General features: G+C 50.4%; 1 protein-coding gene across 1 annotated transcript in view; it reads right to left on the reverse strand.

Moving 5' to 3' along the window:
* The window catches only part of FAM120A (family with sequence similarity 120 member A), a 138280-nt gene that overhangs the window by 94844 nt on the left and 30723 nt on the right, over positions 1 to 12713 (reverse strand). The window contains exon 2 of the mRNA XM_075321280.1: positions 4626 to 4872. Coding sequence (XP_075177395.1) covers positions 4626 to 4872 — 247 coding nt within the window. The remainder of the gene's footprint in view (positions 1 to 4625; positions 4873 to 12713) is intronic.

The following is a 12713-nucleotide window of genomic DNA, read 5'->3' on the forward strand; positions in this document are numbered from 1 at the left end:
GAACGGAACAATCACTAGACATCCCATTGAAATAGCAGAAGCATTTGCGAAATACTATGAGGCCCTGTATAATCTAAAATATGATTCCAATACGTCACAGCCGACTCAAGTGGATATACAGGGTTTCCTAGACACCCTGGATCTTCCCCGGGTCTCAGATGAGCAATTAGAGGAACTTAATCTTCCCTTTACTACACATGAAATCCTAGGTGCCATCAAAATGACTAAGTCTAACTCTGCCCCGGGCCCCGATGGGCTGCCATACGAATATTACAAACAATTTACATCCACTCTGTCCCCCTTTATGTCAAAAACCTTCAATTTTTGGCAAAATAAAGGGTCAATTTCTCCAGACAACTTAGAAGCGATAATTATCACCCAAGCCAGGGAAACCTGCAGACACCCCGGGTAATTTTAGGCCCATTTCACTCCTAAATTGTGATGTTAAAATTTATGCCAAACTAGTGGCAGATAGACTTCACAAAGTGATCCCGACCTTAGTGGCTCCAGATCAAGTTGGGTTTGTGACAGGGAGGCAATCTAAGGATGGCACCAGACGGATGCTTGACTTGATTGGACTGGTGGAGATATCGGGTGAACCCAGTGCATTCCTGTCTCTTGATGCTGAAAAAGCCTTTGACAGGGTGCACTGGGGATACCTGGAGAGAGTTCTCACAAAATTCGGGTTCTTGGGGAACATCAAGTCATCCATTCTAGCCCTCTACTCTTACCCAAATGCGTCAGTGTTGGCATCGGGGTTTCTGTCATCTAAATTTCAAATAAGTAATGGCACCCGCCAGGGGTGTCCATTGTCTCCCGCTATTTTTGCTTTAGTGGTAGAACCTCTGGCGGAAGCTATACGAAAAAACATAGCCATTTCTGGTATAAGAGTTGGGGAATTTGAACATAAACTTGGTTTATACGCAGACGATGTGATAATTTCCTGTTCTAACCTTGCAGTGTCGATTCCAGCAGTGGTGAACACATTATCAAACTTTTCTAAAGTGTCGTATTATAAGCTTAATGCGGCAAAGTCTTTGATACTGCCGTTTAATGTACCGGCGGAGGCCAGGAGTGCGCTGGAGGGGGCCTTTCAATTCAAATGGTGCGACAGGGGGATACCTTATTTGGGTATTAAGCTGACACCATCGCAGATGTTAATTAAAGAAAATTTGGAACCTCTGATCCAAAATTTAGAAAAGGAATTGGGAAGATATGAAAAAATATCATTGTCCTGGATGGCCAGGATACAGTCCTTTAAAATGGTTTTCTTACCCAAAATATTGTATGTGCTCAGATGCCTTCCCATCAAAATTTCTCACAAAACCCTGATGAAACTTCAATCGTTGACTAACAAATTTGTCTGGGGTCATAAAAGGCTAGGGTCGCAGGTAAAGTGTTATACCCCCCATATGACTTAGGGGGATTGGGCACCCCAAACATAACGGCATATTATAAAGCCTTACTAATTGAATCACTAAAGGAATGGTGGCGTCCAGGTAATTCACATAGATGGGCTCAGATTGAAAATTTCCTGTCCCGCCAGGGCTCGGTCAGAAGAATGATGGAAGCAGAATATTTGAGCCGTTCACGGTTCTCCCCGTGTGTTCCCACCATGTCAGCCTCCCTGGAGGTCTGGCGAAATGACTTGATTCATAAGATTCAGATTCCTCTTTCAGAGATCTCCCTCAAGTCGTTGGAATCTCAAATCCCCTTTTTGAATCTGGCCAGGTGGGAGGGATCGGGCATTACAGTGCTGGCGCACCTATACTCTGATTTGGGTGTTAACCCCTTTAATGAAATAGTACGGGAACACCCCTCTTTAAAGGGCTGTTTCTATCAACACATCCAAATTAGTCATTTTCTGGCCTCTAAATTTCCTCCAAAGTCAAAGCCTCTGTTACCTACAACAAAAGCTTTGGTATTTAAAAAGATAATTAAATCCAAAGGTATCTCCTCGACATACAAATGGCTCAATAACCCCCCCGAAGAGCAAAAATCTCCTTATATGAATAAATGGGACGTGGAGTTGAGTGTCTCTACCTCTCCTTCAAACTGGCACTCGGCATCAGCAAATATCCAAAAATATTCCAAGTGTATAAATCATCTGGAGCAACTGAAAAAAGTACACCTGCGATGGTATCGGTCCCCAGCCAACTTAGCACAGTTCCTCCCAAATTATTCGCCACATTGTTGGAAGGGCTGCCTCCAAAGGGGTACTCTTGGTCACTGCTGGTGGGCTTGTCCCAAGGTTTTCTCGTTCTGGTTGGAGGTGTTTGGCCTGATGGGTGAGCTGACAGGCAATCGTATTAATCCGAATCCGGCTCTGGCAGTGCTAAACGTGGGTATAGAGGAGTTCTCTTGGGAATCCAGGGGCTTATTAGTTCACATTCTAGTAGCTGCCAGATATTGCATAAGTTTGCACTGGAAATCCCCAAAGACGCCTACATTAGTGGAACTATATAACCGAATTAATCTCCAATGCCAATACGGGTTCTGTCTGGCTCACTCCATCCGCGCCAAAAACAAAATACTTCAGATTTGGGACACGTGGTTAAACTCTGTATATGCATCCCCTGTCAGGCATCTGTTTCCAGGGCAAACTGTTGATAATTAAAAACGGGTCAAATAGGCTCAAAGTGTGTGTTACGCAGGGAATTCACCCATACCACATGTCAATATTCAAGGTGTTTAAATCTCTGTTGTTGTTACTGCTCGGGCTGCCCCAAAACGCCATCCAATTCCCTCCCTCCCCCCTCCCCCTCCCTGGTTGCCTCCTTGCAACCATCCATGGTTCTCCCCCCCACCTCTCTCTCCCCTCCCTTTTCTTATCTTCCTTTCTTACTCTCTGGTTCTGGTTGTTTGGATCCCTCATTTTGAGGATTAAAGAGTAAATTGGTAGGTTGACTCTATACGTATTGGGTATTGATTAACCTAAAAAAGTTGCAACTTGCATCAGACATGATTGGTGGTGGTGTGACAGGAAATGTGAATCATAATCAAAGGTGACACTACCACATGTTACAGCGTGGTTTTCTTTGTGTATTATTGCCAATGTCACCTGAATTTCTCCTTTTTTTTGTAATGTAACTTCCTACAATAAAAATTGATTGGATTAAAAAAAAAAAAAAAAGACTTTCCAGGCTTTTTGCACCTCTCCATGTGTTCAATACTTTTTCCCCTGTGTTATTTCTCATTATTACATGTAGCTTAATTTATGGACATTTATGGTATTTCTTTTTGTATGTGGATTGGATGGGTTGTTACTGATATCTAGTGAGAAATTTATATCAATAGCAAATTTAAAAATATATTTACGTGGAAAATTGGTGACGGTTTCATTACTTATTTCACCCCCTATAAATACATACACAAGCATATAATAAAAAATAAAAAAAATTGAATAATCCCACTTGTCTCCCATTAAAAATAAAAAAACAACATAATTTACATTGCATTTCCAAAAACTAGATTAAAATATAAAAATATTTACTCCATATGGTAAATGCTGTAAAAAATAAAAATAAATAAATAAAAAATAAATATCGAACTAATAAAATTGCTTTTTTTTCTCTCACCATACCTAAAAAAAATAAAACAGATTGATAAATACATTGTACATACTCCACAGTGGTATAACTGAAAAAAAAAAAAAAAATCAGAGTACTACGCAAAAAAACCCCCAAACAGAAACAGAAAATAACCCTTCACACAGTTCCATCTATGGGAAAAAACAAACAAACAAACATGAAAGGTACTGGACACAAACAAAAATGTTTTTTTTCTCTCTACCACTTCAACTATAAAAAAAAAAAAAAACAACAAAAAAACAAAAAACAAAACCAAAACAATCTATGCGCGTTTCACATCAGAGTGTTTGCACTGACCTGGAATCATGTTACGTTATTTAAACCGCCCAATAAATGCAATGTTACTGGTGGTAAAAATAAAAGCTCATAACTCAGACCATGTGGCAGAATAAAAAAATAAAATAAAAAAAAAATAAAAATAAATCAGGAGGCAGCGAGAATAAAATAAGAGCAAGAAACGTCTACTTTGACCTGGTGCCAGCTCCTCTGTAGGTATGGCAAGTTCCCTCTCTTATTGGCAATGGGGGATCATGACATGCCAGTATTTAAAGGGGATGTCCACTACTAGGACAACACTTTCTGTTTCTAGGTTTCCCCCAGATAAAATAATAAAGCTTATACTCTACTCCCGAACCGGCGTCATTCCAGCGGTGTCCAGGCTTATGTGGGGTTGTGATGTCACTCAAGCCCAGTGTCCAATCAGAGCCGCCTTCCTTCTCCTCGCCTTCGGACCAGATGAGCTATGAACAGGAAGTGAGCGCTGCACACTTCCTGTTAACGCTTTTGGTCCGAAGGTGTGGAGAAGGAAGGCGGCTCTGATTGGATGCGTGAGCCCAAACACCACTGCAACGGCATCGGTACGGGAGGGGAGTATAAGCTTTATTATTTTCCCTGGGGGAATAGTAGAATCAGAAGGGGTGGTCCTAGTACTGGAAAAACCCTTTCAAGATGAAGTATTATAAAAGTAAAGTCTATGGCATGTTACAAAGTAAATTACAACCGCTATAAATGTATGAACAGCAGCAAAGACGTTACCTAGAAGAGCAGCAAAGATGGGGAAGCGGTTGGGGTTGAGGTCCAGCTGTTTGGCCACCTCGTGCATCAGATACTGGCTGGTTGTGATACTTTTCCCGTTCCGGCTCAGCTTTAGCGCATGGGCACTGAAGTAATACGGGATGTTGCACAGAGCGTAGTCGGAATCATAGGCAACAAGACCATGGAAACCATTTTCTCGGCAGAAACTTATAACTTCTTGGTGATGGTCTTCAATGCTCTGTGCGACCTGCAAAGAAAAGGAAGATGTAACGGGAAGACGTAAAATAATGAGAATGTTATAAGAAACTTGTAATATATCGTATCAGAGAAATCTGCTCCTTTCTCCACTTGTGAGCCACCTCTTCCTTCCCTCCTAAATTCTTTACGCTGAAAAACTCCCCATCTGAAACCCATCTTGCCACAGGGTGTGACAACAGGGAGGCGTCGGGTTACTCCATGAATAGGGGAGAAAAGAGGAGCACTCAGACCCGACACCGGCAGATCGCGCTGCAGCTCCCAGCGCTGGACGGACAGTCACACCGCTCGGTACAGCGCTGGATGCACAGTCACACCGCTCGGTACAGCGCTGGATGCACAGTCACACCGCTCGGTACAGCGCTGGAGGCACAGTCGCTGCGCTCGGTACAGCGCTGGAGGCACAGTCGCTGCGCTCGGTACAGCCCTGGAGGCACAGTCGCTGCGCTCGGTACAGCCCTGGAGGCACAGTCGCTGCGCTCGGTACAGCCCTGGAGGCACAGTCGCTGCGCTCGGTACAGCCCTGGAGGCACAGTCGCTGCGCTCGGTACAGCCCTGGAGGCACAGTCGCTGCGCTCGGTACAGCCCTGGAGGCACAGTCGCTGCGCTCGGTACAGCCCTGGAGGCACAGTCGCTGCGCTCGGTACAGCCCTGGAGGCACAGTCGCTGCGCTCGGTACAGCCCTGGAGGCACAGTCGCTGCGCTCGGTACAGCCCTGGAGGCACAGTCGCTGCGCTCGGTACAGCCCTGGAGGCACAGTCGCTGCGCTCGGTACAGCCCTGGAGGCACAGTCGCTGCGCTCGGTACAGCCCTGGAGGCACAGTCGCTGCGCTCGGTACAGCCCTGGAGGCACAGTCGCTGCGCTCGGTACAGCCCTGGAGGCACAGTCGCTGCGCTCCGTACAGCCCTGGAGGCACAGTCGCTGCGCTCCGTACAGCCCTGGAGGCACAGTCGCTGCGCTCCGTACAGCCCTGGAGGCACAGTCGCTGCGCTCCGTACAGCCCTGGAGGCACAGTCGCTGCGCTCCGTACAGCCCTGGAGGCACAGTCGCTGCGCTCCGTACAGCCCTGGAGGCACAGTCGCTGCGCTCCGTACAGCCCTGGAGGCACAGTCGCTGCGCTCCGTACAGCCCTGGAGGCACAGTCGCTGCGCTCCGTACAGCCCTGGAGGCACAGTCGCTGCGCTCCTTACAGCCCTGGAGGCACAGTCGCTGCGCTCCTTACAGCCCTGGAGGCACAGTCGCTGCGCTCCTTACAGCCCTGGAGGCACAGTCGCTGCGCTCCGTACAGCCCTGGAGGCACAGTCGCTGCGCTCCGTACAGCCCTGGAGGCACAGTCGCTGCGCTCCGTACAGCCCTGGAGGCACAGTCGCTGCGCTCCGTACAGCCCTGGAGGCACAGTCGCTGCGCTCCGTACAGCCCTGGAGGCACAGTCGCTGCGCTCCGTACAGCCCTGGAGGCACAGTCGCTGCGCTCCGTACAGCCCTGGAGGCACAGTCGCTGCGCTCCGTACAGCCCTGGAGGCACAGTCGCTGCGCTCCGTACAGCCCTGGAGGCACAGTCGCTGCGCTCCGTACAGCCCTGGAGGCACAGTCGCTGCGCTCCGTACAGCCCTGGAGGCACAGTCGCTGCGCTCCGTACAGCCCTGGAGGCACAGTCGCTGCGCTCCGTACAGCCCTGGAGGCACAGTCGCTGCGCTCCGTACAGCCCTGGAGGCACAGTCGCTGCGCTCCGTACAGCCCTGGAGGCACAGTCGCTGCGCTCCGTACAGCCCTGGAGGCACAGTCGCTGCGCTCCGTACAGCCCTGGAGGCACAGTCGCTGCGCTCCGTACAGCCCTGGAGGCACAGTCGCTGCGCTCCGTACAGCCCTGGAGGCACAGTCGCTGCGCTCCGTACAGCCCTGGAGGCACAGTCGCTGCGCTCCGTACAGCCCTGGAGGCACAGTCGCTGCGCTCCGTACAGCCCTGGAGGCACAGTCGCTGCGCTCCGTACAGCCCTGGAGGCACAGTCGCTGCGCTCCGTACAGCCCTGGATGCACAGTCGCTGCGCTCCGTACAGCCCTGGATGCACAGTCGCTGCGCTCCGTACAGCCCTGGATGCACAGTCGCTGCGCTCCGTACAGCCCTGGATGCACAGTCGCTGCGCTCCGTACAGCCCTGGATGCACAGTCGCTGCGCTCCGTACAGCCCTGGATGCACAGTCTCACCGCTCCGTACAGCCCTGGATGCACAGTCTCACCGCTCGGTACAGCCCTGGATGCACAGTCACACCGCTCGGTACAGCCCTGGATGCACAGTCACACCGCTCGGTACAGCACTGGATGCACAGTCACACCGCTCGGTACAGCCCTGGATGCACAGTCACACCGCTCGGTACAGCCCTGGATGCACAGTCACACCGCTCGGTACAGCCCTGGATGCACAGTCACACCGCTCGGTACAGCCCTGGATGCACAGTCACACCGCTAGGTACAGCCCTAGATGCACAGTCACACCGCTCTGTACAGCCCTGGATGCAGTCACACCGCTCTGTACAGCCCTGGATGCACAGTCACACCGCTCGGTACAGCCCTGGATGCACAGTCACACCGCTAGATACAGCCTTGGATGCACAATCACACCGCTAGGTACAGCCCTAGATGCACAGTCACACCGCTCGGTACAGCCCTGGATGCACAGTCACACCGCTCCGTACAGCCCTGGATGCACAGTCACACCGCTCGGTACAGCCCTGGATGCAGTCACACCGCTCCGTACAGCCCTGGATGCACAGTCACACCGCTCGGTACAGCCCTGGATGCAGTCACACCGCTCCGTACAGCGCTGGATGCACAGTCACACCGCTCCGTACAGCGCTGGATGCACAGTCACACCGCTCCGTACAGCCCTGGATGCACAGTCACACCGCTCTGTACAGCCCTGGATGCACAGTCACACCGCTCCGTACAGCCCTGAATGCAGTCACACCGCTCGGTACAGCCCTGGTCGCACAGTCACACCGCTCGGTACAGCCCTGGATGCACAGTCACACCGCTCGGTAGAGCCCTGGATGCACAGTCACACCGCTCGGTAGAGCCCTGGATGCAGTCACACCGCTCGGTAAAGCCCTGGATGCAGTCACACCGCTCGGTAAAGCCCTGGATGCAGTCACACCGCTCGGTAAAGCCCTGGATGCACAGTCACACCGCTCCGTACAGCCCTGGATGCACAGTCACACCGCTCCGTACAGCCCTGGATGCAGTCACACCGCTCGGTAGAGCCCTGGATGCACAGTCACACCGCTCGGTACAGCGCTGGATGCACAGTCACACCGCTCCGTACAGCCCTGGATGCACAGTCACACCGCTCGGTACAGCCCTGGATGCAGTCACACCCGCTCCGTACAGCGCTGGATGCACAGTCACACCGCTCCGTACAGTGCTGGATGCACAGTCACACCGCTCCGTACAGCCCTGGATGCACAGTCACACCGTTCCGTACAGCCCTGGATGCACAGTCACACCGCTCTGTACAGCCCTGGATGCACAGTCACACCGCTCGGTAGAGCCCTGGATGCACAGTCACACCGCTCGGTACAGCCCTGGATGCAGTCACACCGCTCGGTACAGCCCTGGATGCAGTCACACCGCTCGGTACAGCCCTGGATGCAGTCACACCGCTCCGTACCGCACTGGATGCAGTCACACCGCTCCGTACCGCACTGGATGCACAGTCACACCGCTCCGTACCGCACTGGATGCACAGTCACACCGCTCCGTACCGCACTGGATGCACAGTCACACCGCTCTGCAGAGAAAGAAGCGCAGGAAACTATTTCTCTATGTGCACTATGTTTAGGAAGAAAAGTAACAAGACTCCAACCCAAAACCTCAAAGAGAACTGAAAATTAAAGATTAATCACACAAAGAGAAAGTGGTGAAAAATGCAGGATACAAGTCACATAATCTGCAAACAGACTTATTCCTCATGTACAAGAGATTATTTTTGAAACAATATCTAAAATATCAGGTACAGTAATGGAGCCCTAAATGCAGATTCACAGGCAGCGTAATCCAGAATACGTAATCCGGAAAATCGCCCAGAGGTGAAGGGGTTAAAAAGCTGATTATTTCTTTGGGGGTTTCCCATTAGTTCTACAATCCTAGAATTAAATTATCGGCATCTTAAAAGGGGCTCTGTAACTTATGTAAAATCTCATCAGAAAGGGAAAGGATTCCCGAGGGCAGTGGGGTTTGTGTTTTATTTTTAATATCTGATGGATTTTGCATCGTCCAAAATAAGCGTTTCCCATCCTCTCTGCCAACAGTCATTTATCTTCTGTCACATTCATTCGCCGACTCCCAACAGACGTTCAACATTGGATCAAAATTATATCCAGAATAGAGATGAGAAACCTATGATGGGTGCTCGGACCAAATGCCGAAACTACAAAAAAAAAAAAAAGTTTGGGTGCTTTATGTATGAACAGTAGAGATGAGCGATGTTAGAGGTTCGACAAGTTAATGTTCGAGTGGTTTTGGGCGGTGTTCAACGAACTCCAACAATTTGGTAAAAGTTCGGCAGTTCGAGTTACGTTCGAGAACGGTTCGATCACCAAAAAGCCTCGCTAGTTACTATCTGGCTTCTCACTGTAATAGTGTGAGTCACTGTGAATCACGCCATTATTATTTATAGAGCACCATTGATTCCATGGTGCTGTACATGAGAAGGGGGTTATATACAGAATACATACACAAGTTACAATAGACAGACTAGTACAGAGGGAAGAGGGCCCTGCCCTTGCGGGATTACATTCTAAAGGATTTTGGGGAGGAGACAGTAGGTGGGATGTAGGTTGGTGGTGGGGCGGCGGCTCCGCACGGTGGTGGGGCGGCGGCTCCGCACGGTGGTTGGGCGGCGGCTCCGCACGGTGGTTGGGCGGCGGCTCCGCACGGTGGTGGGGCGGCGGCTCCGCACGGTGGTGGGGCGGCGGCTCCGCACGGTGGTGGGGCGGCGGCTCCGCACGGTGGTGGGGCGGCGGCTCCGCACGGTGGTGGGGCGGCGGCTCCGCACGGTGGTGGTGGGGAGGCAGTGAGGTCATTGTAGATTATAGGCATTTCTGAACAGATGAGTTTTCAGGTTCCGTTTGAAGTTTGCAAGTGTAGTAGATAGTCTGACGTGTTGGGGCAGCGAGTTCCAGGAGACTGGGGATGCTCGGGAGAAGTCTTGGAGTCGGATGCATGAGGAGCGAATGAGAGAGGAGGAGAGAAGGAGATCTTGGGAGGACCGGAGATTACGTTTTGGAGTGTAGCGGGAGATTAGTTCGGAGATATACGGAGGAGACCGATTATGCACAGCTTTGTAAGTCAGTATTAGTAGTTTGAATTGGATACGGTGGAAGATTGGGAGCCAGTGGAGGGATTTGCAGAGAGGAGAAGCGGGGTGGTAGTGAGGCGAGAGGTGGATCAGTCGGGCAGCAGAGTTAAGGATGGACTGGAGAGGGGAGAGCGTGTTAGCAGGGAGACCACAGAGGAGGATGTTGCAGTAGTCGAGGCGGGAGATTATGAGGGCATGCACTAGCATTTTTGTAGATTGGGGATTGAGGAAAGGGCGGATTCTGGAAATATTTTTGAGTTGAAAACGGCAGGAGGTGGTGAGGGATTGGATGTGTGGTATGAAGGACAAGGCAGAGTCAGAGGTCACTCCGAGGCACCGAACTTTGGGTGCTGGGGAGAGCGTGATGTTATTTATTGTAATAGATAGATCAGGTAGAGAGTGTAGGTGAGATGGAGGAAAGATGATCTGTTCAGTTTTGGCCACATTGAGCTTTAGGAAGCGAGAGGAGGAGAAGGAGGATATGGCCGATAGGCACTCTGGGATGCCGGACAGCAGAGAAGTGACATCTGGGCCAGAGAGGTAGATCTGAGTGTCATCGGCATATAGGTGGTACTGGAAGCCGTGGGACTTTATGAGTTGTCCCAGGCCAAATGTATAGATGGAAAAGAGTAAGGGTCCCAGGACAGAGCCTTGAGGGACACCAACAGAGAGAAGCCGGGATGAAGAGGTTGTGTGGGAGTGGGAGACACTGAAAGTGCGGCTGGAGAGGTATGAAAAGATCCAAGAGAGGGCGAGGTCTCTGACACCAAGGGAAGAGAGGATCTGTAGTATCAGGGAGTGGTCGACGGTATCGAACGCTGAGGACAGGTCTAGAAGTAGGAGTATGGAGAAGTGCTTGTTCGCTTTGGCAGTAAATCATTCGTGATTTTAGTCAGGGCAGTTTCCGTAGAATGATGTGGACGGAAGCCGGACTGTAGGGTGTCAGAGAGTTAGAGGAGAGGTGGGAGGAAAGTTCCGGATGGACGCGCTGTGCCAGGAGTTTTGAGGCAAATGGGAGTAGCGATATGGGGCGATAGCCGGTAGTAGAGGTTGGGTCAAGGGAAGGTTTCTTTAGGATGGGTGTGACTGTTGCATGTTTAAAGGCAGAAGGGAAGGTACCAGTCGTTAAAGATAGTATGAAGAGATGGGTTAAGGCGGGAATAAGCGTAGTGATGAGGTTGGGAGGAGGTGGGATGGGATGGGGTCAAGTAGGGAGTATAGGTGAGCCGGAGGAAAGATGATCAGTTCAGTTTTGGCCACATTGAGCTTTAGGAAGCGAGAGGAGAAGAAGATGTAGCCGATAGGCACTCTGCGATTCTGGACAGCAGAGAAGTGACATCTGGACCAGAGCGGTAGATCTGAGTGTCATCGGCATATAGGTGGTACCGGAAGCCATGGGACCTATTATCAAAACTCAGCATATAGTGTGTGGGGGGAACGGGGTTTAGATCAGTGCTGCTGAGTGAATGCCGATCGCCATTATTTTTTCCCTAACCGCGCGTACAGTGGGGCGGGCCAGGCTGTCAGCCAATCACAGACACACACACAGCTAAGTGGATTTTTGCCAGACAAGAAAGGGCATGTGTCATAGGCTGTGCATTTCACATGTCTTTGCCCTGTAAGATCCAGCCATTTTATCTGTCGCCGCATTATCTCTCTACTGTGGGTGGGTGACAGTCACCGCTCCCGCTGCTGTGTGCGCTATAGACATACAGTGCAATCTACACAGCGCTTTAGGGATTAGGGACTACGTGTAATTTCAGACCTTTTCAGGGCTGCATTACAGCCATTCATAGCCATTGTTGATAGGCAGGTCTGTGCCAGCGCTGTGCAGGGGTTTATATCACAGCGTCTGGCTACATCAGTTCAGGCAATTCCTTGGTGCATTTTTTAATTGGCAAAGATAGAAAGTGAAGCTTCCTTTGCTGTCCAGCTACCTACAGCACCTGTGCATTCTACACACCTGTCCATTTTTGCTGCGCAATTTTCATTGCCAAAAGTGCTGCCATTGTTAGGGCCATAGTTGCATTGTCAGGGATAGTCAGTGTTGTTTCTTCTGCTGTTAATAAAGCTAGACCACCGCTGCAATCTACACCACCTCTTCATTTTTGCTACGACATTTTAAGTGTCCAATCTGGTCACAAACAAAATGAGTGTCAAAAGGACAGATGCTGGTGGAAAGGCGAACAGGCGTGTTGGAAAGGGAAAAAAAGTTTGTGTCCGTGGGGAAGGTGGGAAAGCTACAGTAACATCTGCTGAAGAATGGCCATCTTCCAGCAAAAGTGAGATGTCTACTACTTTCCGTGGACAATCCGATGTGCTCCCTTTTTTAAGGAACAGAACTACTGTAACAAAGGTAGATTATGCACAAAAAAAGAACATGCTTGAATGGATCTCAAGTGCTCCAACAAGTGTCCTCTCCTCCACCTCAACTACCACATCCAAAAAACAACAGTCCTCTGAGTTGTCACCCCAATCGC

The sequence above is a fragment of the Anomaloglossus baeobatrachus genome, chromosome 8, assembly GCF_048569485.1.
Source record: "Anomaloglossus baeobatrachus isolate aAnoBae1 chromosome 8, aAnoBae1.hap1, whole genome shotgun sequence".
NCBI classification, from domain to species: Eukaryota; Metazoa; Chordata; class Amphibia; order Anura; family Aromobatidae; genus Anomaloglossus; species Anomaloglossus baeobatrachus.